This window comes from Thalassophryne amazonica, chromosome 10, assembly GCF_902500255.1.
Source record: "Thalassophryne amazonica chromosome 10, fThaAma1.1, whole genome shotgun sequence".
In the NCBI taxonomy this organism is placed as follows: Eukaryota; Metazoa; Chordata; class Actinopteri; order Batrachoidiformes; family Batrachoididae; genus Thalassophryne; species Thalassophryne amazonica.
In genome coordinates, this window is record NC_047112.1 from 7916640 (window position 1) to 7944544 (window position 27905).

Here is a 27905-nt window from a genome sequence, read left to right on the forward strand (position 1 = left end):
TCCTGTCTACCTTCTTCATCTCTCCGACTATCCCAAAACGTTTTTGCCAACCTCTTTCTCCTTATGCTTTCCTGGACCTCTTCATTCCACCACCAAGTCTCCTTGTCTTCCTTCCACTGTCCAGATGTCATACCCAGTACTGCCCTAGCTGTCTCCCTCACCACATCTGCAGTACTTTTCCAGTTGTCCAAAATTGCATCCCCTCCAACTAGTGCTTCTCTCACCTGCTCGCTAAATTTCACACAACAGTCTTCCTCCTTCAGCTTCCACCATCTGATCCTTTGTTGAGCTCTCACTCTCTTCTTCTTCTTTACCTCTAAAGCCATCCTACAAACAACCATCCTATGCTGTCTAGTGACACTCTCTCCTGCCACCACCTTACAGTCTGTGATTTCTTTTAGCTTGCATCTCCTATAAAGAATGTAGTCCACCTGTGTGCACCTTCCTCCACGCTTATATGTTACCCTGTGCTCCTCCCTTTTCTTAAAGTAGGTATTCACCACAGCCATTTCCATCCTTTTTGCAAAATCAACTACCATCTGTCCTTCCCCATTCCTATCCTTGATACCATATCTACCCATTACTTCCTCATCACCTCTGTTCCCTTCACCAATATGCCCATTGAAGTCTGCTCCTATCACCACTCTTTCACGCTTGGGCACACTCTCCACCACCTCATCTAACACACTCCAGAAATCTTCTTTCTCCTTCATCTCACAACCTACCTGTGGGGCATATGCACTGATGATATTCATCATCACCTCTTCAATTTCCAACTTCACACTCATCACCCTGTCAGACACTCGCTTAACCTCCAACACACTTTTAACATACTCTTCCTGACCCCAACACCATTTCTCTTCCTGTCCTCACCATGGTACAACAACTTGTACCCACCGCCGATACTCCTGCTCTTACTTCCCTTCCACTTGGTCTCTTGCACACACAATATGTCTACCTTTCTCCTCTCCATCATATCAGCCAGCTCTCTCCCTTTACCAGTCATACTACCAACATTCAAAGTCCCCACTCTCATTTCCACCCTTCTAGTTTTCTTCTTCTCCCGCTGTTTGTGGCAACGTTTTCCTCCTCTTCTTCGTCGTCTTCGCCCAGCAGTAGCCCAATTTCCACCGGCACCCTGTTGGGCAATAGCACCGGTGGCAGATGTTGTTAACCCGGGCCGCGACCGATCCGGTATGGGAATTCGATTCTGATTCTGCATAGTTGGGTTGGCTTGTTTTACACCGGATGCCCTTCCTGATTCAACCCTCCTCATTTATCTGGGCTTGGGACCGGCACTCAGAATGTACTGGCTGCTAGCATTTACAGAAAATGTGCAATAATTATTTTAAACAAAATTAGGCAGGTGCATAAATTTGGGCACCATTGTCATTTTATTGATTTGAATACATTTAGCACTAATTATTGGAACACAAAATTGGTTTGATAAGCTCACTGACCCATGACCTCCTTACACAGGTGAATCCAGTCATGAGAAAGGGTATTTAAGGCGGCCATTTATAAATGTTTCTCCTCTTTGCATCTCTTCTAATGAGTGGCAACATGGAAGCCTCTAAACAACTCTCAAATGACCAGAAAACAAAGACTGTTCAACATCATGGTTTACGGGAAGGATACAAAAAGCTATCTCAGAGATTTCAGCTGTCAGTTTCCACTGTGAGGAACATAGTGAGGAAATGGAAGACCACAGGCAAAGTACTAGTTAAGGCCTGAAGTGGCAGGCCAAGAAAAATCTCAGATAAGCTGAAGCGAAGGATGGTGAGAACAGTCATAGTCAACCCAGAGACCTGCTCCAAAGACCTACAACATGATCTTGCTACAGATAGTGTCTGTGCATCATTCAGCTATACAGCGCACTCTGCACAAAGAGATGCTGTATGATGCTGTAATGCAGAGGACGCCTTTTTTGTGTACACGCCACAAACAGAGCTGCTTGAGGTATGCTAAAGCACATTTAGACAAGCCAGCTTCATTTTGGAATAAGGTTCTGTGGACTGATGAAACTAACATTGAGTTATTTGGACATAACAAGGGGAGGTATTCATGACTGAAAAAGAACACAGTATTCCAAGAAAAACACTTACTACCTACGGTAAAATTTGGAGGTGGTTCCATCATGCTGTGGGGCTGTGTGGCCAGTGCAGGTACTGGGAACCTTGTTAAAGTTGAGGGTCACATGGATTCCAGTCAATATCAGCAGATTCTTGAGAACAGTGTTCATGAATCAGTGACAAAGTTGAAGTTGTGCCGGGGCTGGATCTTTCAACAAGACAACGACCCTAAACACTGCTCAAAATCTACTAAGGCATTCATGCAGAGGAACAAGTACAACGTTCTGGAATGGCCATCTCAGTCCCCAGACTTGAATATTATTGAAAATCTGTGGTGTGATTTTAAGCGGGCTGTCCATGCTCAGAAACCAACAAACCTGAGATGTTTTGTAAAGAACAATGGTCCAAAATACCTTCAACCAGAATCCAGACTCTCATTGGAAGCTATAGTAAGCGTTTAGAGGCTGTTATTTCTGCAAAAGGAGGATCTACTAAATTTTGCTGTATTTTTTTCTGTTGGGGTGCCAAAATTTATGCACCTGCCTAGTTTTGTTTAAATAATTATTGCACAATTTCTGTAAATCCTATAAACTTCATTTCACTTCTCAAATATCAGTGTGTTTGTCTGCTGTATGATATATTTAACTGAAATTTCTGATCCAGACAACCAGTGATTTATAAATGAAAATCATGGAAATCATCAGGGGTGCCCAAACTTTTACATACAACTGTATGAGCAGTGGTCTTCCTGAACAGCATAACAAGGTGCAAGTATTTCTTTAGCAGAACCTGTACCTTAATGAATATTCATGACTGATTTTATAATTTAAGCATAAATCTTCTAGCACTAGAAATATGCACCCGACTGTAACACTTTTCAGTTTTTAACTAACCTTCAAGAAGCAGCGGTAGTAGTAGCTGTGCCTAAACTGTGTTTTCTCAGAGAGAGAAGCTCAGTTTTGATGAGGCCTAATCATTCTTTTAACAGAGCAAGTCTTAACAAGTCTTAACCCTCAACAACCCTTTGAAGTTGTGAGGAATGTCCAAAATGTCCTCGCAATGATGGTTTAAAACCAAAATTGATCCACAAAACTACACAATAAAACACAAGTAATTTATGTTGACACGTTGGTTTCTGATCACACTAACTGTGGAATGATCAGGATTAATCAAGCCTGGCCGTTAGTTAGGTCTGGAGCAGGCTAAATTATGTGTCAAAGGTTTCATGAAACTGAGTAAAGACTAAATTCATGTAAGAATAAGTTCTATACAGACCAATTGGTACTGGGGTTTATATCCGGATTCCATGGCATGAAGGAGACAAGAGTCTACGAATCCACCTGGACAGGACACATGGTAGTTACTCATCCAAGGCTGGTACCCATTTACACCAGACAGACTGGGACAATGGTTATACAGTAGTGTTCAGAATAATAGTAGTGCTATGTGACTAAAAAGATTAATCCAGGTTTTGAGTATATTTCTTATTGTTACATGGGAAACAAGGTACCATTACCAAGGTACAAGGTACCATAGTAGATTCTCACAAATCCAACAAGACCAAGCATTCATGATATGGACACTCTTAAGGCTATGAAATTGGGCTATTAGTAAAAAAGTAGAAAAGGGGGTGTTCATAATAATAGTAGTGTGGCATTCAGTCAGTGAGATCGTCAATTTTGTGGAACAAACAGGTATGAATCAGGTGTCCCCGATTTAAGGATGACGCCAGCACCTGTTGAACATGCTTTTCTCTTTGAAAGCCTGAGGAAAATGGGACATTCAAGACACTGTCCAGAACAGCGTAGTTTGATTAAAAAGTTGATTGGAGGGGAAAACTTATACGCAGGTGCAAAAAATTATAGGCTGTTCATGTACAATTTCAATTTATTTTCAATTTAATTTATATAGCGCCAAATCACAACAGAGTTGCCTCAAAGCGCTTCACACAGGTAAGGTCTAACCTTACCAATCCCCAGAGCAGCAATGGTAAGGAAAAACTCCCTCTGAGGAAGAAACCTCAAGCAGACCAGACTCAAAGGGGTGACCCTCTGCTTGGGCCATGCTACAAACATAAATTACTGAATAATTCACAGAACAATTCACGGACAAATATGCAAGAAATGCTGTTGGCGCACAGGACAGGAGGATCGCCAACACGAATACAACTCCCATCTCTGGATGGAGCTGCACCTTAAACAGAGAGAAAAAACAGAATCAGGCATCAGAAAGACAAAAAATACTGTACGAGGTCTGTCCGTAAAGTATCGTACCTTTTTATTTTTTTCAAAAACTATATGGATTTCATTCATATGTTTTTACGTCAGACATGCTTGAACCCTCGTGCGCATGCGTGAGTTTTTCCACGCCTGTCGGTGACGTCATTCGCCTGTGAGCACGCCTTGTGGAAGGAGTGGTCCCGCCCCCTCGTCGGATTTTCATTGTCTGGAAATGGCGGAATGAAAAGGACTTTTTTTCCATCAGAATTTTTTCAGAAGCTGTTAGAGACTGGCACCTGGAAACCATTCGAAAAATTTATCTGGCTTTCAGTGAAAATTTTACGGGCTTCACAGAGAATAAGGACTTTAACTACAGGTTTAAGGACCCCTTTAAAGGACGGTCGGTGCGCCGCGCTGCGAGCTGCGACGATGCGGCACAAACCACTGGGTCATTTCTAAGCTGATGGCTCTGTGGATACGAGACCGTCGTGTGCTCTTTCTCTGGTTATCACAAGACCTGGACATCAGCCATTTTCCGGCAGATTTCACTTTTAACAAGAGATTTTGTCATGGAAAGCCGCGCGGAGGCTTCGCGCGTCACGACCGATTCGCTGATGAAGCGAGACAAAGGAACACCTCCGTTTCGGAGTGTTAGAGGACAAGTTGGGACATGTCTATCTCGGCTTTCAGTGCTTACCAGCCCAGTGAGTATAAAAGAACTTGTGGAGAGCTGGACATGTCCCAACTTGTCCTCTAACACTCCGAAACGGAGGTGTTCCTTTGTCTCGCTTCATCAGCGAATCGGTCGTGACGCGCGAAGCGTCCGCGCGGCTTTCCATGACAAAATCTCTTGTTAAAAGTGAAATCTGCCGGAAAATGGCTGATGTCCAGGTCTTGTGATAACCAGAGAAAGAGCACACGACGGTCTCGTATCCACAGAGCCATCAGCTTAGAAATGACCCAGTGGTTTGTGCCGCATCGTCGCAGCTCGCAGCGCGGCGCACCGACCGTCCTTTAAAGGGGTCCTTAAACCTGTAGTTAAAGTCCTTATTCTCTGTGAAGCCCGTAAAATTTTCACTGAAAGCCAGATAAATTTTTCGAATGGTTTCCAGGTGCCAGTCTCTAACAGCTTCTGAAAAAATTCTGATGGAAAAAAAGTCCTTTTCATTCCGCCATTTCCAGACAATGAAAATCTGACGAGGGGGCGGGACCACTCCTTCCACAAGGTGTGCTCACAGGCGAATGACGTCACCGACAGGCGTGGAAAAACTCACGCATGCGCAGGAGGGTTCAAGCATGTCTGACGTAAAAACATATGAATGAAATCCATATAGTTTTTGAAAAAAATAAAAAGGTACGATACTTTACGGACAGACCTCGTATAATTTGCCAGCATTAAACAACAAGAAAAACAGAGAAGTACTAAGGTGATCACCGGCCACTAGCCCTAAACTTCACTAAAAGACCCAGAATTTAGGTAAAGTTGAGGCCGCAGCCCGCTCCAATTATTAATAAATGAATTAAAAGAGTAAAAAGCGTAAAACAAAACTGTACCAGTATGCTAGCCATATGAAAGGGAAAATAAGTGTGTCTTAAGTCTGGACTTGAAAATCTCCACAGAATCTGACTGTTTTATTGATGCAGGGAGATCAATCTACAGAACAGGGGCACGATAAGAGAAAGGTCTGTGACCCGCAGACTTCTTATTCACCTTAGGGACACAAAGTAGTCCTGAGAATGTAAAGCCCGGGCCGGTACGTAAGGTTTAAATAGGTCAGCTAGGTAGGGAGGTGCCAGTCCATGAATAATTTTATAGGTTAGTAGCAGAACCTTAAAATCTGATCTCACTGGGACAGGAAGCCAGTGAAGGGATGCCAAAATGGGTGTAATGTGGTCGAACTTTCTGTTTCGTGTCAAACGTCTGGCTGCAGCATTTTGAACCAATTGGAGACCCCTAATGCTAGATTGTGGTAAACCAGAAAATAGAACATTGCAGTAGTCCAATCTAGAAGAGATAAATGCATGGATCAGGGTCTCAGCATCAGCCATAGACAGGAGGGGACAAATCTTCGCTATATTTCGCAGGTGGAAGAATGCAGTCCTAGTAATATTTCTAATGTGGAGGCCAAAGGACAACAAAGGATCAAAAATTACCCCAAGGTTCCTCACTTTGTCAGTGTGATGTATGACACACGAGCCAAGGCTGAGCGTTAACTGGTCAAATTGATGCAGATGTCTCACTGGACCAAGAACCATCATTTCAGTCTTATCAGAGTTTAAAAGTAGGACATTTCTAGATATCCAGCTTCTCAGTGCTGCAAGGCAATCTTGTAAGGATTTTATGTGAACGAGATTACCAGCAGTTACTGGCATGTACAACTGAGTATCATCTGCATAGCAGTGAAAGGTAATCCCAAAATGCCGCAATATGTGCCCAAGGGGTGCTATATAAAGGGAGAAAAGCAGGGGGCCTAAGAAAGACTACTGTGGAACCCCAAATTTCATGTCACTGAGGTTAGAGGTACTGTTACTGTACAAAACACAGTGAGAACGACTGGTCAAGTATGACGTCAGCCATGCAAGGGCACTCCCAGTAATCCCAAAATGATTTTCCAGCCTATCAAGTAGAATATGATGATCCACTGTATCAAATGAGGCACTGAGATCTAACAGCAACAGAACCGTAGTGGTGTCCGAATCCATTGTAAGCAGAAGATCATTCACCACTTTAGTGAGAGCCATCTCTGTGGAATGATATTTTCTAAAAGCAGACTGCAGTGGCTCAAAGAGATTATTCTCAGTAAGATAGTCTACGAGCTGCCGTGACACCACTTTTTCCAGAATTTTAGAGCAAAATGATAGATTTGATATCGGCCAATAGTTTGTCAATACACTAGGGTCAAGATTAGGTTTCTTAAGTAATGGTTTAATCACTGCAGATTTGAAACATTTAGGAACAGTTAAAGAAAGATTAATAATTTCCAGCACAGTTGGCCCAAGAGTGGGCCACAGGTCCTTAAACAGTTTTGTTGGTATAGGATCAAATAAACAGGTTGTGCTTTTTGTTGACATTACGAGTTTTGTCAGCATGCCTAGTGAGATACTATCAAATTCTGTAAATCTAGGTAATACCTCAGTAGTGGCGCCCACCTCAATAGCAGGGTGTAGTGGCTGGATTAAGGCATGCTGGGATATGTTTAACCTGATGTCTTCTATTTTCTTCCCAAAGTAATCCAGGAAATCTTGTGCTGTTAAAGGAGAGCAAACTACAGGTGGTTGTCCATGAATAAGTGTTGCCACCATGTCGAACAAGAACTTTGAGTTATGCTTGTTTTTGTTGATCAAATCAGAGTAATAGGTCCGCTTTGTAGCCAATAATGCATGCTTATAGTCTAAGATAGCATCACGCCACACAAGGTGAAATACTTCTAATTTTGCACAACGCCATTTCCGTTCTACACCTCTTGCTTTATGCTTGAGGTCACACAGATAATCATTGAACCAAGGTAACTGTAATTTGGGGGAGCGCGGTTTTAACACAGGTGGTGCAATCATGTCGAGTGTAGTTTTGAGCACTGAGTTTAAACTATCCACAAGTCTGTCTACTAACTGAGTATTTGTGAAATGTGAAGCTAAGACATCAGGCAGTCTAGCTTCGAGTTCAGTCTTAGTTGAGGAGTTGATGCATCGCCGTAAAGATATATAAAGTTGTTGTTCCACTAAACACGGCAGCGAAGTTGTAAACTTAATAAGTGAGTGATCAGACACCACTGATGTAAGAGGCATGATGTCAATATTCGTGACAGCAATACCACGTGCGAGAACCAGATCCAGGGTATTTCCACTAATGGGCATCGAATCCCGAATGCATAGCCGAAAGCCTAATGCATCCACAATTTCCATAAATGATTTGCAGAGGGGATCAGAAGTTTTATTTATATGAATGTTAAAGTCACCAATGATCAAAATATTATCTACACTAGTTGACAAATTAGAGATGAATGCACCAAATTCATCTAAGAATTCAGAATATGGGCCAGGAGGCCTATATACAGTGACAAAGTAATACGACTGATTTTTATTCTTCTGACCTTGGCAATGTGTAATATCCTGAGCAGAACGAAGAATTTGTTTGTAACCCCCAACAGCTAATAGACTAAACCTAGATTTATAAATAAGAGCAACACCCCCGCCTTACTTTGCATCACGAGGGACGTGACTAAATGTATATGCTGGTGGGCAGGCCTCATTTAAGGGGAGGACAGCTATAGGTTTAACCCAGGTTTGACATAGCCCAATCATATCTAAGTGATGATCAATAATTAGATCATTGACCAACAATTAGATCATTGATCAACAATGATTTTGAGGACAGTGATCTTATGTTAATGAGACCCAGTCTAAGGACCTCAGTGGGGTTGACAGTTGAACTGTTGGGGCTTAGGGGTGGTTCCAGTGTAGCATATATAAGATGCCTAGAAGTAGGTTTAGGTTTGAGACATTCCACGCGTGTTGTAGGTAGCAGACACGAAATCTTTGCTATTGCTGGAACAACCACTGGGCCATCCTCAATGTCAACATCATCCAATATAGTAATGGGTATTGAGTTTGGAAATACAATGATCTCCAATGCTTTAAAATGGAGAAAAAAAAAAAACCAGAGACGCATGGAAGAAAATGGAAAACAACCATCAAAATGGATAGAAGAATAACCAGAATGGCAAAGGCTCACCCATTGATCAGCTCCAGGATGATCAAAGACAGTCTGGAGTTACCTGTAAGTGCTGTGACAGTTAGAAGACGCCTGTGTGAAGCTAATTTATTTGCAAGAATCCCTCGCAAAGTCCCTCTGTTAAATAAAAGACGTGCAGAAGAGGTTACAATTCGCCAAAGAACACATCAACTGGCCTAAAGAGAAATGGAGGAATATTTTGTGGACTGATGAGAGTAAAATTGGGTCCAAGGGCCGCAGATAGTTTGTGAGAAGACCCCCAAACTCTAAATTCAAGCCACAGTTCACAGTGAAGACAGTGAAGCATGGTGGTGCAAGCATCATGATATGGGCATGTTTCTCCTACTATGGTGTTGGGCCTATATATTGCATACCAGGTATCATGGATCAGTTTGGATATGTCAAAATACTTGAAGAGGTCATGTTGCCTTATGCTGAAGAGGACATGCCCTTGAAATGGGTGTTTCAACAAGACAATGACCCCAAGCACACTAGTAAACGAGCAAAATCTTGGCTCCAAACCAACAAAATGAATGCCCCGCAGATGTGGAGAAATCATGGAAAAGTGTGGTTATACAACTAAATACTAGTTTAGTGATTCACAGGATTGCTAAAAAAGCAGTTTGAACATAATAGTTTTGAGTTTGTAGCGTCAACAGCAGATGCTACTATTATTGTCAACACCCCCTTTTCTACTTTTTTTTTACTAATAGCCCAATTTCATAGCCTTAAGAGTGTGCATATCATGAATGCTTGGTCTTGTTGGATTTGTGAGAATCTACTGAATCTACTGGTACCTTGTTTCCCATGTAACAATAAGAAATATACTCAAAACCTGGATTAATCTTTTTAGTCACATAGCACTACTATTATTTTGAACACTACTGTATATAGTGTCTTGTCCAAGACCAGAGTGGTAGTGTGATTGGGAGTCGAGTCTAGGTCTCTTTTAACCCTACTCCTTATCCCACTGAGCTGCTGAGTCTACATTTGCTGTGCCTCTTAATCAGCCAGGCTAACTGGAAAATCCCGGCTTAATCTGACATCTACATTATGTGTAAAACCCATCAGGTCTGCAGCTGCAAGGACGGTCAAGACGAGACTTTTTTAAAAATTTCAAGTGAGTTATTACAACTGGAAACATTTATGTGAATTCATCTGCCGAGTGAGATCTTTCTGATCAGAGCGGCGGATTTTCAGAGGTGACCGGCTTCCTGCTTTTCCTCTGGGATAAAGTTCATGTGTACATCATATTCTGATCACAGCCACATGCATGTCAGAGAGATTCCGCTAGCCATAAAACAGAAATGATTTTCACAGTCTCCGAAATGACATCACAGAAAGGCAACAAATGTGACTTTTTAAGGTGTTGCTATGATAAAGTAGCTGAGCTGTTTGTTGATGGGGTCGTCATTTTAGAAAAAAATTATGATTACTTTTCCCCAAACAACATGCATTTAATTTACTGAACTTGAAAAGGAATCAAAATGTTGGAGTCAAGTCCAACGTTCTGGAATGGCCATCTCAGTCCCCAGACCTGAACATTATTGAAAATCTGTGGTGTGATTTTAAGTGGGTTTTAAGATTTAAGCAGATTTTAAGCTGTCCATGCTCAGAAACTGACAAACCTGAGATGGTTTGTAAAGAAGAATGGTCCAAAATACCTTCAACCCGAATCCAGACTCTCATTGGAAGCTATCAGAAGCATTTAGAGCCTGTTATTTCTGCAAAAGGAGGGTCTACTAAATATTAATGTATTTTTTTCTGTTGGGGTGCTCACATTTATGCACCTGCCTAATTTTGTTTAAAGAATTATTGCACACTTTCTGTAAATCCTATGAACTTCATTTCAAATATCACTGTGTTTGTCTGCTTTATGATATATTTAACTGAGGTTGCTGATCCAAACAACCAATGATTTATAAAGTAAAATCATGGAAATCATCAGGGGGGCACAAGCTTTAAAGGGGTAGGCGTTCACAAGCTTTTGCTTCTGTCTACATCCTTTCCGGCACATGGGTGCACTGTGGGATTATTTTCTTTCTTTCTTTCTTTCTAAGTTTTTTGTTGCTCTGACCTGTGTGTGCTGAATAAATTCATTCATATAACTACACTCTAAAAAGGAACTGCTGTCTCAAGGAGAAAAATTGATGTAGCAATTTTCATAGATCTTTTTAGTTTAAGTTATTTGAAATTTCAACTGAATTAATGCCACAAGACTTCAGTTAAGTTGAAAAAACTTTAGTTAAGATAAAATAACTTAAAAAAAATCTATGAAAATTGTGACATCCCTTTTTCTCGTTGAGACAGTGGTTCAGTTTTTAGAGTGTAGAGCCCAACGGAGATGCAGTTTTTGGGATCAGATACAATACCAATATTTGAGAGTTAAAAAAGTATGATACATACATGTTCCGAGATATATATATATATATATATATATATATATAATGGCAATCATTCCCAACATCCATCCATTTTCTTCCGCTTCATCCGAGGTCATGTCGCAGGGGGAGCAGCTCAAGCAAAGCCGCCCAGACCTCCTGATCCACACACACCTCCCCTAGCTCCTCCAGGGGAACCCCAAGGTGTTCCCAAGCCAGCTGGAGCACCCAGCCCCTCTCCAGGAGTTGGGTACCAGAGCCCAAGGTGTGCGTGGAGGTGAGCCAGACTATCTCTAGTCGGTACCTCTCAACCTCCCTCACAAGCTCAGGCTCCTTCCCTCCCAGCAAGGTGACACTCCACGTCCCAATAGGCAGAGGCTAGGAGCTCGGACCGGGCCACCAGGCCACCTGCCCTCGACCGCCACCCAGTCCTCTCTGCACCCTCTGCAGGTGGTGAACCCACAGGAGGGCGGGCCCATGTCACTCTTTTGGGCTGGGCCTGGCCGGGCCCCGTGCGGCTAAGGCCCGACCACCAGGCACTCGCGCGCGAGCCCCATGCCCAGGCCTGGCTCCAGGGTGGGGCCCCGGCTCCTCTGTACCGGGTGACGTCTCAGTCCTTGATTTCATACTGGTCATGGGAGCTTCTGAACTACCCTTAGTCTGACCCGTTGCCTAGGACCTGTTTGTCATGGGACACCCTACCAGGGGCACAAAGCCCTTGACAACATAGCTCCTAGGATCATCCAGGGATGCAAACTCCCCCACCACGATAAGGTTGCAGTTCGAGGGGGAGCAACATTTCATTCCCAACATTTCATTATCAAACCTTTATGACAAAGAAATGTAACTGAGGAATAGCAAAGACTGAAAATTAATGGCTGCTGGTTGTGTTGCCTCAGTCTCAGTCTTGTAACTCATGTGTCCAAGGGGTGATGGGGTCCCAGTCATGCTTGACGGCACTGTAAGCAATACAGTCAGAGAACCCTCAGCTGGACATACTATGTAATGACACCATTTCCAGCTGGCAAAGTGTTTCTGCGTTGTTTATTCAGTAAAAGTTTTTGTATCACTAAAAGCTACAATAATTCAGATATATTGGTGAAAAGCTCATATCTGCCAACCAATATATTGGTCTGTTTGTACAAATAACCACAAGCTTTTTAATCACATGTGAGAGGCTGTTTGATATTGGTGTATGATGAGTTACACGTTGACAATACAATGGCCAAATCAGGACCTGCAAGAAGCTCCACCCACTCCAACCATCCAGGCGGCTACATTTTGCTTTGTCAACTCCTTTGCTTGACCATAGCGTAAAAGTATCTGGTGACAGGATCGTTTACTTTAAGCATTCATTCTTCTTGAGTAGATTTTTCTGATATTTTGTGCTTTTTGTGTGTATGTTTTCTAGGACCTGTACTACCAGTCCTATGCTCAGGTTGGAGTGCTGTTCGCCTCCATCGCTAATTTCAATGACTTCTATATCGAGCTGGATGGGAACAACATGGGCGTGGAGTGTCTGAGGCTTCTCAATGAGATCATCGCTGACTTTGATGAGGTCATTAAAGGCTTTGCTGCATCATACATCTGCAGGTCTCGTACATTTTCCTCGTGTGAGCCGATTCTGACTCAGCTGGGATTTGCAGAGAAACTCCAGTGACAAACAAAAAAAAAATTAAATTTCAATACTGTCATTTTCATATTAGACACTGTGGCCGTGACTGAGGGCTTTTATACAGAAAAAAGTGTTTGAGTAACATAATAAGCAACGGCTGTGGTTGGAAAAGTTCCCCAAAATAAGGAATGACATACACATGACTTCTGGCCCTCTTGAATCTGTAATCACGAACATAAAGCAATAATTTACCCAAACATGTTAAAATAGTCTGTTTTAAATTGCATTTGGATTTTGTTTGCAAACATAACCAATGACAGATGTATAATTTATTCCAATTGGAACTTTGTAGTAGTAAACTCTCTTGTTTTCTTTGGCTTTTCTCGTGACCATATAATTTGCTTTTTTTTTTTTTTTTTTGGCTTTTTGCGTGCACTTGTCTGTCCTTTTACAGCTTCTTTATCTCCTTTTTTAAACAGTACTGTATGTTTAAGAAAGTAAAGCAGTTGATATTTGCCATCAGACTGTTCTCTTCTCTTTCCTTCCAGCTGATGGATAAAGAGTGTTACAGAGACATCGAGAAAATCAAGACTATTGGCAGCACGTACATGGCTGCAGTCGGGCTGGTTCCTACCACCGACTCCAAGGTACACATGCACAACTTATATTTAGCTTGTCTAAGAGGTTTTATGCCAGTTTGTAGATTAGTAAGGTTTGAATGCATTTGTGAGATGCCTCTCATTTCCCGGTAGTTTGTTGTTATTTAGAACGCTGTCACGTTTCCCCACAAATCCCCGGCGAGGGATTACCGGCGTCTTTGGCATCAGCATATTCTGCATTCATAAAGTTTCTTTAAATCCTGCAGAGCTGACAAACAAAAGAGCCCTTTCTGCAACTTCTGCAAACTTTATGCAAACTTAACAGAGGTGATTTGACTTGAAAAATCCTGCTGAATATTTTTATAACAGTCAGAGTTTTAAAAAGTGTGTAGTCGCGTTAGAAAAACAATTATATCGCTGCCAAGCTTGAGGATGAGTAAATATTGTGTTTATATACAGTTAGGTTCTTACATATTTGGACATTGACAAACTTGTTTTTTAGTCGTCTGCTGCAACATATTAGAGGTGAAAGCAAATAATCCAACACACAGGTGCCTCAGTGTTGAGGACCCCAGCAGCTAGAGACGGCCAAGGGCACGCCCATGTTTCACCTGACCTCTTCTCTTCCTGGGTGATTGCCATCCAGGACCTAAGGTGGCTCCATAGTATGGTGGATGTGGTAATGTGCGGCACCAGTGCATGTTTCCAGACCTGTGCCATAAGTGGACAAACTCATGTCATGATAGTCAACTATAATTTTTGATATTTGGTTCCAAATCTTTTGCACATTATACTGACACACTGCCACTTTTAGTGCCACAGTAAGCTTTTCTAACCTTTAGCATTTTTAAGATGACTTTTTTTGCACTCATATCTTCCAACAATGCACTCTCACACAGTATTGGATACTTGGGAGTTGATTGATGACTGCTGTATTTATTACCTTGACCTTAAAATTTACAGTATAACCTCCTCAGGTTATGTTAACGTACCCAAATTTTAACTTATCCAAAGGTTTAAAAGAAGTCAGCAGAGTAAAGAACTTTTTATTATCATGCACTTATTCTGTGAAATAATCTGCCTTCTAAAATAAAGCAGTCTGATTCTGTGGAGTCATTCAAATCCAGACTAAAACTGTTCTCCCTTTCTTATGACTAATATTTTAGAGTTGTACTGTCTCCTTTGTCATGATATGTTTTCAACTGAAATATGCTGTATTGACAGCTAAAATAACAAAAACTTTGTGCTGAATTACTTATGGGCCCAACTTCTTAGGAATTTGTAGCTCACGTTTTTCTGACTCTTAGGCGAAGAAGTCCATCACATCACATTTGTGCACAGTGTCCGATTTTGCCATCGAGATGTTTGATGTCCTGGATGCCATCAACTACCAGTCATACAATGACTTTGTCTTGAGAGTAGGTGAGTGCAAAGACACGGAGAGGTGCAAACATTACGTAAACACAGCCGTGTGAGCAGAGAATGTGAAGTAACCTCTGCTGCTTATTGCCGTTAAGTGAGTTAGGAAATGCATCACAGAAAGAGTGTTCGTTCCTGTAGGAAGCTCGTCACATGGAAACCTGGTGTTCTGGGTTCTATTGTGTTGGGTATCCTGTGGGGAGCCTACAACGGCAGTGCTTATTTAATCCTGGTGTCATCCTGTCTGCACACTCTGACTGCCCATGCTTATACAACTCTGTGAGTTTGCTCCACTTTGCAGAAAGAGGTTACTGAAATGTAAGGGGCATACTGTATTGCTGAACGTTCTGGAAAGTTTAAGAAAAAAATGGGTGCTGCATTTCATTCGATCCTTTAGAATCGTCTGGCCTGAGGTTGTAAAAGTTAACATTTGTGGTTATAGTGGTTTGTCATCGTCATGGTTATCAAATCAGAGACATTTACCTCAGCCAAGAAAGTAAGTAAATTCAATTCATACAGCCAAAAATGTCAAGACAGAACTGTTTAGATTAACAGAAGAACAGCAAAAACAAACAAACAAAAACTGGTGATAATGAACCCAACCCACTAAAATCATTTCATGATACATGAATGATACTAATTTCTTTATTTGGCTGGCCCGAGTTGCTTGGGTTCACCACAGCAGACCCACACTGGGAAGTTGATGTCCAGATGTCCTTACTAAAGCAACTCCAGTTGAACATGGAGAAACATGTCCAGGGGGCTCCTAAGCGGTTTCTAGACCTTCTCTACTTAACTGCTCTTGCATGGAACCAGTCCACTCCATCTGTCAACACTAACCATCTATGTCCTGCAGACAGGCAAATTATGAGTATGCCCTCTCTAGGAACTGGAGTCCTCAACACTGATGCACCCGTGTGCTGGATCACGCACAGACAAACACTCCACATTGCCAAAATGTCAAAGCTGACAATCAATCACAATGCAAGTGATCCTCCTCATCTGACTCTCCTTAATTATCAAATCATTTGACAGTAGGCTCTTCTGGTGGTACCTAAGGATCCTCTGAAGAGACGGTCACTGGTTACCATCCAAGTCTCACAACCCTACAGTAAGAGACAAAGAACCAGGAGACTTGGACCATCATTCTTTGGCATTCAAGGCATAACCATTACCATCACCGAACACTTCAGACTTCTACTGATCTCAAACACTAAGGATTGTCACCGGTCCAAACATTTAGAAATTAATATGGGATATTTCACATGAATTCCATCTATAGAGTGACTGAGTGACTGTGATCCAGCTTGGGTTATTAGAACCAACAGGAACCTCTTATTTTAAATGGTAAAATGGTAAATGGACTGCATTTATAAAGCGCTTTTCCATCTGCATCAGACGCTCAAAGTGCTTTACAAATAATGCCTCACATTCACCCTGATGTCAGGGTGCTGCCATACAAAGTGCTCACTACACACCGGGAGCAATAGGGGATTAAAGACCTTGCCCAAGGGCCCTTAGTGATTTTCTAGTCAGGCGGGGGATTTGAACCGAGGATCTTCGGGTCTCAACCCCAACGCCTTAACCACTAGACCATCACCTCCCCAATTTATTCATTATTTTAACACCTACTGGACACAACATGCCACGCAACTCTTGATCATCAATATAGTAGATGTTTGTGCTATAACAGAGCAGGTTTTATTGTCCATCAGAAATTGATCTGCTAGTTACAGCAGCAAATAGTAGACAGGAATGGTCAGTTAGACTGGTTTGGGTCTGGTACACAATTATCTGAGCTTCTCTGAGGGGGAGGAGAAACAAACCATGATAACATAATCCTATGCCAATCAGAGTGTAGAAACCAGAGTTCAGCTAATGACAATAGCCGTTCGAGGGGTTACCCAGCTAACAAAATAAAGTTGCCAAAATGTTATAAGAATGTTTGTCAAATGTTATCAGAACTTTAGCTGTAAAGTTCCCAGAACATGTCTTTTTTGTTCCAAGAATGTTTGATAGTAACATTAGCACAAACATTTTGAGAACATTAGGCCAAACATTCTCAGAACGTTTGTACTTGGGCCATATACAACCCCAATTCCAATGAAGTTGGGACGTTGTGTAAAATGCAAATAAAAACAGAATACAATGATTTGCAAATCCTCTTCAACCTATATTCAATTGAATACACCACAAAGTTAAGATATTTAATGTTCAAACTGATAAACCTTATTGTTTTTGTGCAAATATTTGCTCATTTTGAAATGGATGCCCGCAACACGTTTCAAAAAAGCTGGGACAGTGGTATGTTTACCACTGTGTTACATCACCTTTCCTTCTAACAACACTAAATAAGTGTTTGGGAACTCAAGACACTAATTGTGAGTGTCATGATTGGGTATAAAAGGAGCATCCCCAAAAGTGTCAGCCGTTCATAAGCAAAGATGGAGCGAGGATCACCACTTTGTGAATAACTGCATGAAAAAACATTCTCAACATTCAATTGCAAGGAATTTAGGGATTCCATCATCTACAGTCCATAGTATAATCAGAAGATTCAGAGAATCTGTAGAACTTTCTGCACATAAACGGCAAGGCCGAAAACCAACATTGAATGCCCGTGACCTTTGATCCCTCAGGCCTCACTGCATTAAAAACCAACATCATTGTGTAAAGGATCTTACCACGTGGGCTCAGGAACACTTCAGAAAACCATAGTCAGTTAACACAGTTCTTCACTACATCCACAAGTGCAAGTTAAAACTCTACCATGCAAAGCGAAACAACAGCAACATCAAGAAACGCCGCTGCCTTCTCTGGGCCCGAGCTCATTTGAAATGGGCAGATGAAAAGTGGAAAGGTGTGCTGTGATGAGTCCACATTTCAAATTGTTTTTGGAAATCATGGACATTGCGTCCTCATCCAGATTGTTACCAGCGCAAAGTTCAAAAGCCAGCGTCTGTGATGGTATGGGGGTGTGTTAGTGCCCACGGCATGGGCAACTTACACATCTGTGATGACACCATCAATGCTGAAAGGTACATCCAGGTTTTGGAGCAACACATGCTGCCATCCAAGCAACGTCTTTGTCAGGGACGTCCCTGCTTAATTCAGCAAGACAATGCCAAGCCACATTCTGCACATGTTACAACAGTGTGGCTTCATAGTAAAAGAGTGCGGGTACTAGACTGGCCTGCCTGCAGTCCAGACCTGTTGCCCACTGAAAATGTGTGGCGCATTATGAAGCGCAAAATATGACAACGGAGACCCCGGACTGTTGAATAACTGAAGTCATACATCAAGCAAGAATGGGAAAGAATTCCACCTACAAAGCTTCAACAATTAGTGTCCTCAGTTCCCAAACGCTTATTGAGTGTTGTTAGAAGGAAAGGTGATGTAACACAGTGGTAAACATACCACTGTCCCAGCTTTTTTGAAATGTGTTGCAGGCATCCATTACAAAATGAGCAACTATTTGCACAAAAACAATAAAGTTTATCAGTTTGAACATTAAATATCTTGTCTTTGTGGTGTATTCAATTGAATACGAGGTCTGTCCATAAAGTATAGGTCCTTTTTATTTTTTTCAAAAACTATATGGATTTCATTCATATGTTTTTACGTCAGACATGCTTGAACCCTCGTGCGCATGCGTGAGTTTTTCCACGCCTGTCGGTGATGTCATTCGTCTGTGAGCACTCCTTGTGGGAGGAGTCGTCCAGCCCCTCGTCGGAATTCCTTTGTCTGAGAAGTTGCTGAGAGACTGGCGCTTTGTTTGATCAAAATTTTTTCTAAACCTGTGAGACACATCGAAGTGGACATGGTTCGAAAAATTAAGCTGGTTTTCGGTAAAAATTTTAACAGCTGATGAGAGATTTTGAGGTGAGACTGTCGCTTTAAGGACTTCCCACGGTGCGAGACGTCGTGCAGCGCTCTCAGGCAGCGTCATCAGCCTGTTTCAAGCTTAAAACCTCCACATTTCAGGCTCTATTGATCCAGGACGTTGTGAGAGAACAGAGAAGTTTCAGAAGAAGTCGGTTTCAGCATTTTATCCGGATATTCCACTGTGAAAGGAGATTTTTTTAATGAAAGACGTGCGGACGGGTCCGCGCGTCGGGACGCAGCCGACGCGGTGCGGCGGCACAGGAAAAACACCTCCGTGTTGATAACCATTTGTAAAATCCAGGCGGCTTTTGATGGCTTTCAGTGGAGTGAGTATATGAGAAATTGTTTAACAGCTGGACATGTTCCAACTTGTCCTTAAGGCTTCCAACGGAGGTGTTTTTCCTGTGGTGGAGCGTCGCGGCGGCTGCGAGCCAACGCTGCAATCCGCCCGCACGTCTTTCATTAAAAAAATCTCCTTTCACAGTGGAATATCTGGATAAAATGCTGAAACCGACTTCTTCTGAAACTTCTCTGTTCTCTCACGACGTCCTGGATCAATAGAGCCTGAAATGTGGAGGTTTTAAGCTTGAAACAGGCTGATGACGCTGCCTGAGAGCGCTGCGCGACGTCTCGCACCGTGAAAAGTCCTTAAAGCAACAGTCTCACCTCAAAATCTCTCATCAGCTGTTAAAATTTTTACCGAAAACCAGTTTAATTTTTCGAACCATGTCCACTTCGATGTGTCTCACAGGTTTAGAAAAAATTTTGATCAAACAAAGCGCCAGTCTCTCAGCAACTTCTCAGACAAAGGAATTCCGACGAGGGGCTGGACGACTCCTCCCACAAGGAGTGCTCACAGACGAATGACGTCACCGACAGGCGTGGAAAAACTCACGCATGCGTATGAGGGTTCAAGCATGTCTGACGTAAAAACATATGAATGAAATCCATATCGTTTTTGAAAAAAATAAAAAGGACCTATACTTTATGGACAGCCCTCGTATAGGTTGAAGAGGATTTGCAAATCATTGTATTCTGTTTTACACAATGTCCCAACTTCATTGGAAATGGGGTAAGTCCCTTCGGCTGCTCCCTTGTTTTCATTAGGGGTCGCCACAGTGGATCCAAGGTGGGTCTGAATGTTGATTTGGCACAGGTTTTATACCGGATGCCCTTTCTGATGCAATGCCCCACACCTGCCACATTACATGGAGATATGTGGCTGGGGTGGGGTTTGAACCGGGAACCTTCCACAGTGAAGCCAAGCACACTAACCACTTGGCCACCACCCCTGCATATATATATATATATATATATATATATATATATATATATATATATATATATATATATATATGCAAGAAGGTCATTGAGTCGATTCCCACCTGTGGCCTTTCTGTGTGGAGTTTGCATGTTCCTCCTGTGTCTGTGTGGGTTTCCTCCAGGTGCTCCGGTTTCCTCCCACAATTAAAGACATGCAGGTTAAGTGGATTGGAAGCTTTATAATTGTCCTTGCAAAAGAGGTCTCGATCTCAATGGGACTAATCTGGTAAAATTAAAAAAAAAAAAAAAAGGTCCCTATCCAGCTAACAAAATAAAGTTCCCAAAATATTATAAGAACATTCGGCAAATGTTATCAGAACGTTAGCTGTAAAGTTCTCAGAAGGTTTTTTGTTACCAAAACATTTAACAGTAACATTAGCACAAATGTTTTGAGAACGTTAGGCCTAACTTTCTGGGAACATTTTTAAGGACAGTTTCTTTTTGGTTCCCAGAACATTCCGGTAACATTACCTAAAGTCGTAATCTAGTCATTGAAAGAAATTTGGAGTAAGAAGGACGGTGAGGCTAGAATTAATATATTTGTCAAATTTCCCACAACTATAAACATGACTTGTCAATATATAAAAGGAAGTAATAACGTTATGAACATGTTCTAGAAACACTTCTGATAACCATAACCTAAATATAACCAATATATAATATTAGCTGGGTAGGCAGCAGAACTGTCCAAAACACAGAATAAGTTCAATAACTGGGAGATTTCATACCATAGGACAGGGGTGGCCAAGTTCAGTCCTCGAGAGCCACCTTCCTGACACTCTTAGTTGTCTCCCGTCTCCAACACACCTGAATCCAATGAAAGGCTCATTAAAAGTCTGCTAACGAGTCTTTCATTGGATTCAGGTGTGTTGGAGACGGGAGACAACTAAGAGTGTCAGGAAGGTGGCTGTCGAGGACCGAACTTGGCCACCCCTGCCATAGGATCTATACAACCAGCAAAAGCAGGAGTCCAGAAAGGCAGCAAGGTTTGACACCATGATGTCCATAAATGCTCAAACTAGATCACAAGACAGTGGGCAAAAACAGAGGTCCAGAACAATAGCAAGGTTGCTAACATGGAGTCAATTGACACAGACTTGGAATGCTAGATAGCAGGGTGGAACCCAGCACAATCTGGCAGCTAAGAGACATTTTCGTGGAGCATTGAAAAGATACGGTGCAATTAGTGTACAGAGACACAAAGATCAATAACTCTGAAGTCAAAACTAACACAGAGAGACTGTCAAAATAAGAGCACCACAGGTAAACATTGCTAGATGACGCAGAGAGAAAACTAACATAAATAACTCAGATTGACAAAAAAGGGACAAAAACAGGAAAATGTGACCTATGACAAGTATCTAACCAAGGAGTGCATGACCCTTGACCTGTGAGATCAGGGCAAATACGCACAAAGAGTTCACTGTGAGCTCTAGTTCTTATGGAGTAGCACAAAATGTCGCTGTAGAAATGTCAAAACCACGTCAAATTAATCATGCAAACTCATTTAACCCCCCCCCCCAAAAAAACCCCAACACTTTTCTTAAAATCAATGAAAAGCATTCATATTCAGTTAAAGTGAAGAGAACAATAATCCAAACTCTCTATTATGTTCAATGCTATTATTATATTCTATTATGTTCAGGTATCAATGTTGGGCCAGTGGTTGCAGGAGTGATCGGAGCCAGGAGGCCTCAGTACGATATTTGGGGAAACACGGTGAATGTGGCCAGCAGGATGGACAGTACCGGAGTCCAAGGCAAAATACAGGTACAGTATTACTGCTCCCCTTAAGTACTGGAACTGGCATGGATTCATTCATTAACAATAACAAGATCTAAGAGGGAGCTTGGGGTGTTGGTAAGGTTAGACCTTACTTGTGTGAAGCGCCTTGAGGCAACTTGGTGATTTGGTGCTGTATAAATGAAAATAAATTAGAGCAGAAGACGACCTGGACCCAAACCCAAAACAGACCAGATGATTCTTCTTTGTCTTTCAGCTGTTCCCGTTAGGGGTCGCCACAGCAGATCAATCGTTTCCATCTCACCCTGTCCTCTGTATCTTCCTCTGTCACACCAACCACCTGCATGTCCTCTCTCAGCACATCCATGAACCTCCTCTTTGGTCTCCCTCTTCTCCTCCTGCCTGGTGGCTCCATCCTCAGCATCCTTCTCCCTATATACCCTGGGTCCCTCCTCTGCACATGTCCAAACCATCTCAATCTCGCCTCTCTGACTGTGTCTCCAAACCGTCCCACCTGAGCTGTCCCTCTGATATGTTCATTCCTAATCTTGTCCATTCTTGTCACTCCCAAAGAGAATCTCAACATCTTCAGCTCTGCCACCTCCAGCTCTGCCTCCTGTCTTTTTGTTAGTGCCACTGTCTCTAAACCATACAACATAGCTGGTCTCACTACTGTTTTGTAAACTTTCCCCTTCACCCTTGCTGATATTCTTCGGTCACAAATCACTCCTGCCACCTTTCTCCACCCACTCCACCCTGTCTGCACTCTCTTCTTCACCTCTCTACCACACTCTCCATTACTTTGAACAGTTGACCCCAAATATTTAAACTCATCTACTTTCACCACTTCTACTCCTTGTAACTGCACTATTCCACTGGGCTCCCTCTCATTCACACACATGTACTCAGTCTTGCTTCTACTGACTTTCATTCCCCTTCTCTCCAAAGCATATCTCCACTTCTCCAGACTAGACTCAACTTGCTCTCTACTCTCACTACAGATCACAATGTCATCTGCAAACATCATAGTCCATGGGGACTCCTGTCTGATCTCATCTGTCAACCTGTCCATCACCACTGCAAACAAGAAAGGACTCAGAGCTGATCCTTGGTGTAATCCCACCTCCACCTTGAATGAGTCTGTCATTCCGACTGCGCATCTCACCGCTGTCACACTATTCTTGTACTTGTCCTGCACTACCCTAACATACTTCTCTGCCACTCCAGACTTCCTCATACAATGCCACAACTCTTCTCTTGGCACCCTATCATAAGCTTTTTCTAAGTCCACAAACACACAATGTAACTCTTTCTGTCCTTCTCTGTACTTTTCCAACAGTATTCTCAGAGCAAACATTGCATCTGTAGTGCTCTTTCTCGGCATGAAACCATATTGCTGCTCACAGATCTTCACCTGTTTTCTAAGCCTAGCTTCTACTACTCTTTCCCATAACTTCATGCTGTGGCTGATCAGCTTTATGCCTCTGTAGTTACTGCAGCTCTGCACATCATCCCTGTTCTTGAAAATAGGAACCAGCACACTTTGTCTCCACTCCTCAGGCATCCTCTCACTCTCACCACATCATCCAGCCTTTTCTCTCGCTCATTTTCTTTATTCATCAACTCTTCAAAATATTCCCTCCACCTTCTCAGCACACACTCCTCACTTGTCAGCACATTACCATGTGCATCTTTTACCACCCTAACCTGTTGCACATCCTTTCCAGCTCTGTCCCTTTGTCTGGCCAGTCGGTACAAGTCCAACCTCTTTCTCCTTATGCTTTCCTGGACCTCTTCATTCCACCACCAAGTCTCCTTGTCTTCCTTCCACTGTCCAGACGTCATACCCAGTACTGCCCTAGCTGTCTCCCTCACCACATCTGCAGTACTTTTCCAGTTGTCCAAAATTGCTTCCCCTCCAACTAGTGCTTCTCTCACCTGCTCGCTAAATTTCACACAACAGTCTTCCTCCTTCAGCTTCCACCATCTGATCCTTTTTTGAGCTCTCACTCTCTTCTTCTTCTTTACCTCTAAAGTCATCCTACAAACAACCATCCTATGCTGTCTAGTGACACTCTCTCCTGCCACCACCTTACAGTCTGTGATTTCTTTTAGCTTGCATCTCCTATAAAGAATGTAGTCCACCTGTGTGCACCTTCCTCCACTCTTATATGTTACCCTGTGCTCCTCCCTTTTCTTAAAGTAGGTATTCACCACAGCCATTTCCATCCTTTTTGCAAAATCAACTACCATCTTTCCTTCCCCATTCCTATCCTTGATACCATATCTACCCATTACTTCCTCATCACCTCTGTTCCCATCACCAACATGCCCATTGAAGTCTGCTCCTATCACCACTCTTTCATGCTTGTATGGCCTTTCCTTACAATATAAAGCGCCTTGGGGCAACTGTTTGTTGTGATTTGGCGCTATATAAAAAAATTGATTGATTGATTGATTGATTGATTGATTGATTGATGCTTGGGCACACTCTCCACCACCTCATCTAACACACTCCAGAAATCTTCTTTCTCCTTCATCTCACAACCTACCTGTGGGGCATATGCACTGATGATATTCATCATCACCCCTTCAATTTCCAACTTCACACTCATCACCCTGTCAGACACTCGTTTAACCTCAAACACACTTTTAACATACTCTTCCTTTAAAATGACCCCAACACCATTTCTCTTCCTGTCCTCACCATGGTACAACAACTTGTACCCACCGCTGATGCTCCTGCTCTTACTTCCCTTCCACTTGGTCTCTTGCACACACAATATGTCTACCTTTCTCCTCTCCGTCATATCAGCCAGCTCTCTCCCTTTACCAGTCATACTACCAACATTCAAGTCCCCACTCTCATTTCCACCCTTCTAGTTTTCTTCTTCTCCCGCTGTTCGTGGCAATGTTTTCCTCCTCTTCTTTGTCATCTTCGCCCAGCAGTAGCCCAATTTCCACCGCCACCCTGTTGCGCAATAGCACCGGTGGCGGACGTTGTTAACCCGGGCCGCGACCGATCCGGTATGGGAATTCGATTCTGAGTCTGCATAGTTGGGTTGGCTTGTTTTACGCCGGATGCCCTTCCTGACGCAACCCTCCTCATTTATCCGGGCTTGGGACCGGCACTCAGAATGTACTGGCTGCACACCCCATGTGGCTGAGTTAAAACAGACCAGATGATAATTAGAGTATTCAAAATTAGATAGAACATTTACAAAAGGGCAGCCATTCACGTCTTTGACATCATTTCAGTCACTAAAAATCATCATCTCACAAATAACTCGTCTTTGTGCTGCAGAGAGATCACTGAGATAAGAAATCATTCATTCCCATTGTCAATGGCCAGTTAATTTTGGAAAATGAACTCTTGTTTAATTCTCATCAGAAAGCAGCTGTGAATGTTTCCGAATATTCAAAAGTACTAAGAACCTTGAGAATGATGTCATTTTAAAGTAAAAATTTTTCATCTTCTTCCAAGTGGGGGAATTATTTCCTGGGAAGGCATGATACTGCTTTTTAAATGTCTGATACAATATCGGAACCTTCAGTATCTGCCGATACCAGTCTAATCAGATAATAGATGCATTTGTCAGTTCAAACTGTGAAACAAATACATTATAATTTCATAAAGGAAAACATACAGAGCCGACAGTATGACTCCCATGTGCAACAGAAGACTTGGATTTATTATTAGTATCAGACTAGTATTAGTATCAGTAGATTAGTATTAGTATCAGACCAGTATCAGACTAATTTTGGCCAATATCAGACCAATACCAGTCCAAAATATCGGCGGAGTGCACCCCAAATTATTTCAGCTGCAACATCAACTTTTACTTTTTAATAATCTTCAAAACCACCTCTAGGTTCTTTTTTAAAAAGGGGGAAAGAACAAACAGACCGTTGTTACATTGTTTGGCACATGCACAGGGAGTACTTTGCAAGTCGCTCATATAGAACGCTGTGGGGAGCAAACCATTTTAACGTGGACGTGCGCTCTCCATGTAAACACATGGACATGATGAATCTATGGATAACACTGCGACAAGTGTCCGTAACCTGAGTGGTGCAGTGAGCGAGACAGTTCTTAACGAGGAACCACGAAGACCTCAGCCCATTGTTCTTCCCACTTCTGTGTTCCTGCAGGTGACAGAAGACGTCTACCGTCTCATCACAGACTACTACGACTTTGTGTGTCGCGGGCAGGTCAGCGTGAAGGGCAAAGGTCAGATGCTCACCTACTTCCTGGAGGGCCGCAGGAAGAGTGGCATACCGTCTCAAACTCAGCAGCATCCCAACGCCGAACGCCGGTCCAGCGCGTTCAACCAAGGCAGCGTGTGCACCAGGTTAAGCCCTGCCCCCACCGTGACAACCTATGCGACCATCAGGAACCTGAGCCCTAGTGCAGTGAAACCAACCACCAGCACCACCAGATACTTGCCTTCTGCCCCCACAGCAATGGTTTGATGGACATGTTTCCTGTCTCCATGGTGATCTGAGGATCCCTGAGGGCATGAAGCGGTAGCAGCAGTGGAGACGTGACCAGCAGGGATAGCAATGGGAGGTCAGTCAAAGGGCAAAATAAAGACTCGCTCGCCACTCAGCTTCTGCTCTCCATGGAGCCTTCCTGCCAACCAGAGGAGGCTCGCCTCCTGTGTGGAAAATTACGATCCTCCTGCAATCGGCCGCGGACTCCGAGGCACACTCAAGGCCCGTTTGTCGGGCGTCACGAACAGGAAACTGGACACTTTGCTACATTGCTGTGCAATCATTCCAAGGCCAAGGATGTCTGCAGAATTTCAGAGTAGACTCTCGAACTGCATCCACATCTATAACAAACTCAGTAAATGCACAAAGGATAGTGTAGCACACACACATTTGGGAATTTCTTTAAGCTGACCCTTTCTCGCAGGATAAAACCAAATCAGTGCTGTTGCCTTAGCGACCACTCCTCAGAATGAGTTTCTTATTTTACGTTGCCTTTTGGAGCATTTATTTCTGATTGATTAACCCTTCAGATGTTCTGCAGAACATAAAGGTGGATCAAGCCAAATATAGAAATTGTAAATTGTGTTTGAATCTTGCTAAAAATGACAGGCCTTCAGTCACCGATAGTTACATTTTAACGGCGCATGCACACGTTGCGCACAAGGTTAACTTTTGTCCGAGCGGCGTCACCAGGCTGCTCAGTGTCTTTAATGCATGATGCCACTGCTGCATTTGGGTCGTTTGCTGTTTGTTTCCCTGTGATGCTTGACTTCCAGATTCTTCCTTGTCGAAGTGTAGCAATAAAGCTGTTCCTCACCCTGCATGCTGTAGCCAGCTGGATCCTCTTTTGACCTGATAGTGTATGTAGCCAATAGCGTGTAGCGTAGTTTGCCACACGACTCTGTATCTCTGTTGAACTGAAGCATGACTTAAAACACTTATTTTCTGTATTGTGCAAGTGTGATTCCTTCTTCACAGCATTATATAGGAAAACAACTTTTCTGTGTTTACGAACTTTTTTGGTTTTTAAATTGTTATAATATTCATTTGAACTGTTTCTATTTTTATGGGGAAAAAGCTGCTTTGATATGAAAACTCCTGTTTATAAGGAGATATTCAGACCACGTTTGACTTCTTGATACAATTCCATCAATTTTGCACATACCCCCCACCCCAGCCACAAGCCTCCAGTTACATTTAAAATCATCTTCTGAAGTACAAGTCGCACCTGTTAAAAATGCCTCTCGATGAGGAAAAACGTATATAAGGTTGCACTGGAGTATAAATTAGCAGCTCTTTAATTTGGGATTTTTGTACATTGTTGTTGTGTATTTATTATTATTATTGTTGACATTTATTCTCTTATTCTTGGAGTTTATTTTGTTTAATACTTTGATTCCTGGGAAAGTTATACATAAATAGT

At 42.6% G+C, this 27905-nt stretch overlaps 1 protein-coding gene across 1 annotated transcript in view; it reads left to right on the top strand.

Moving 5' to 3' along the window:
- adcy1a (adenylate cyclase 1a) overlaps positions 1–27552 on the top strand; it is a 159629-nt gene extending 132077 nt beyond the window's left edge. The window contains 5 exon segments of the mRNA XM_034179384.1: positions 12816–12962; positions 13568–13666; positions 14926–15040; positions 21891–22015; positions 26141–27552. Of these exon segments, the coding sequence (XP_034035275.1) occupies positions 12816–12962; positions 13568–13666; positions 14926–15040; positions 21891–22015; positions 26141–26461 (807 nt within the window). The 3' untranslated portion in view covers positions 26462–27552.
- Positions 27553–27905: the final 353 nt, after the last annotated feature.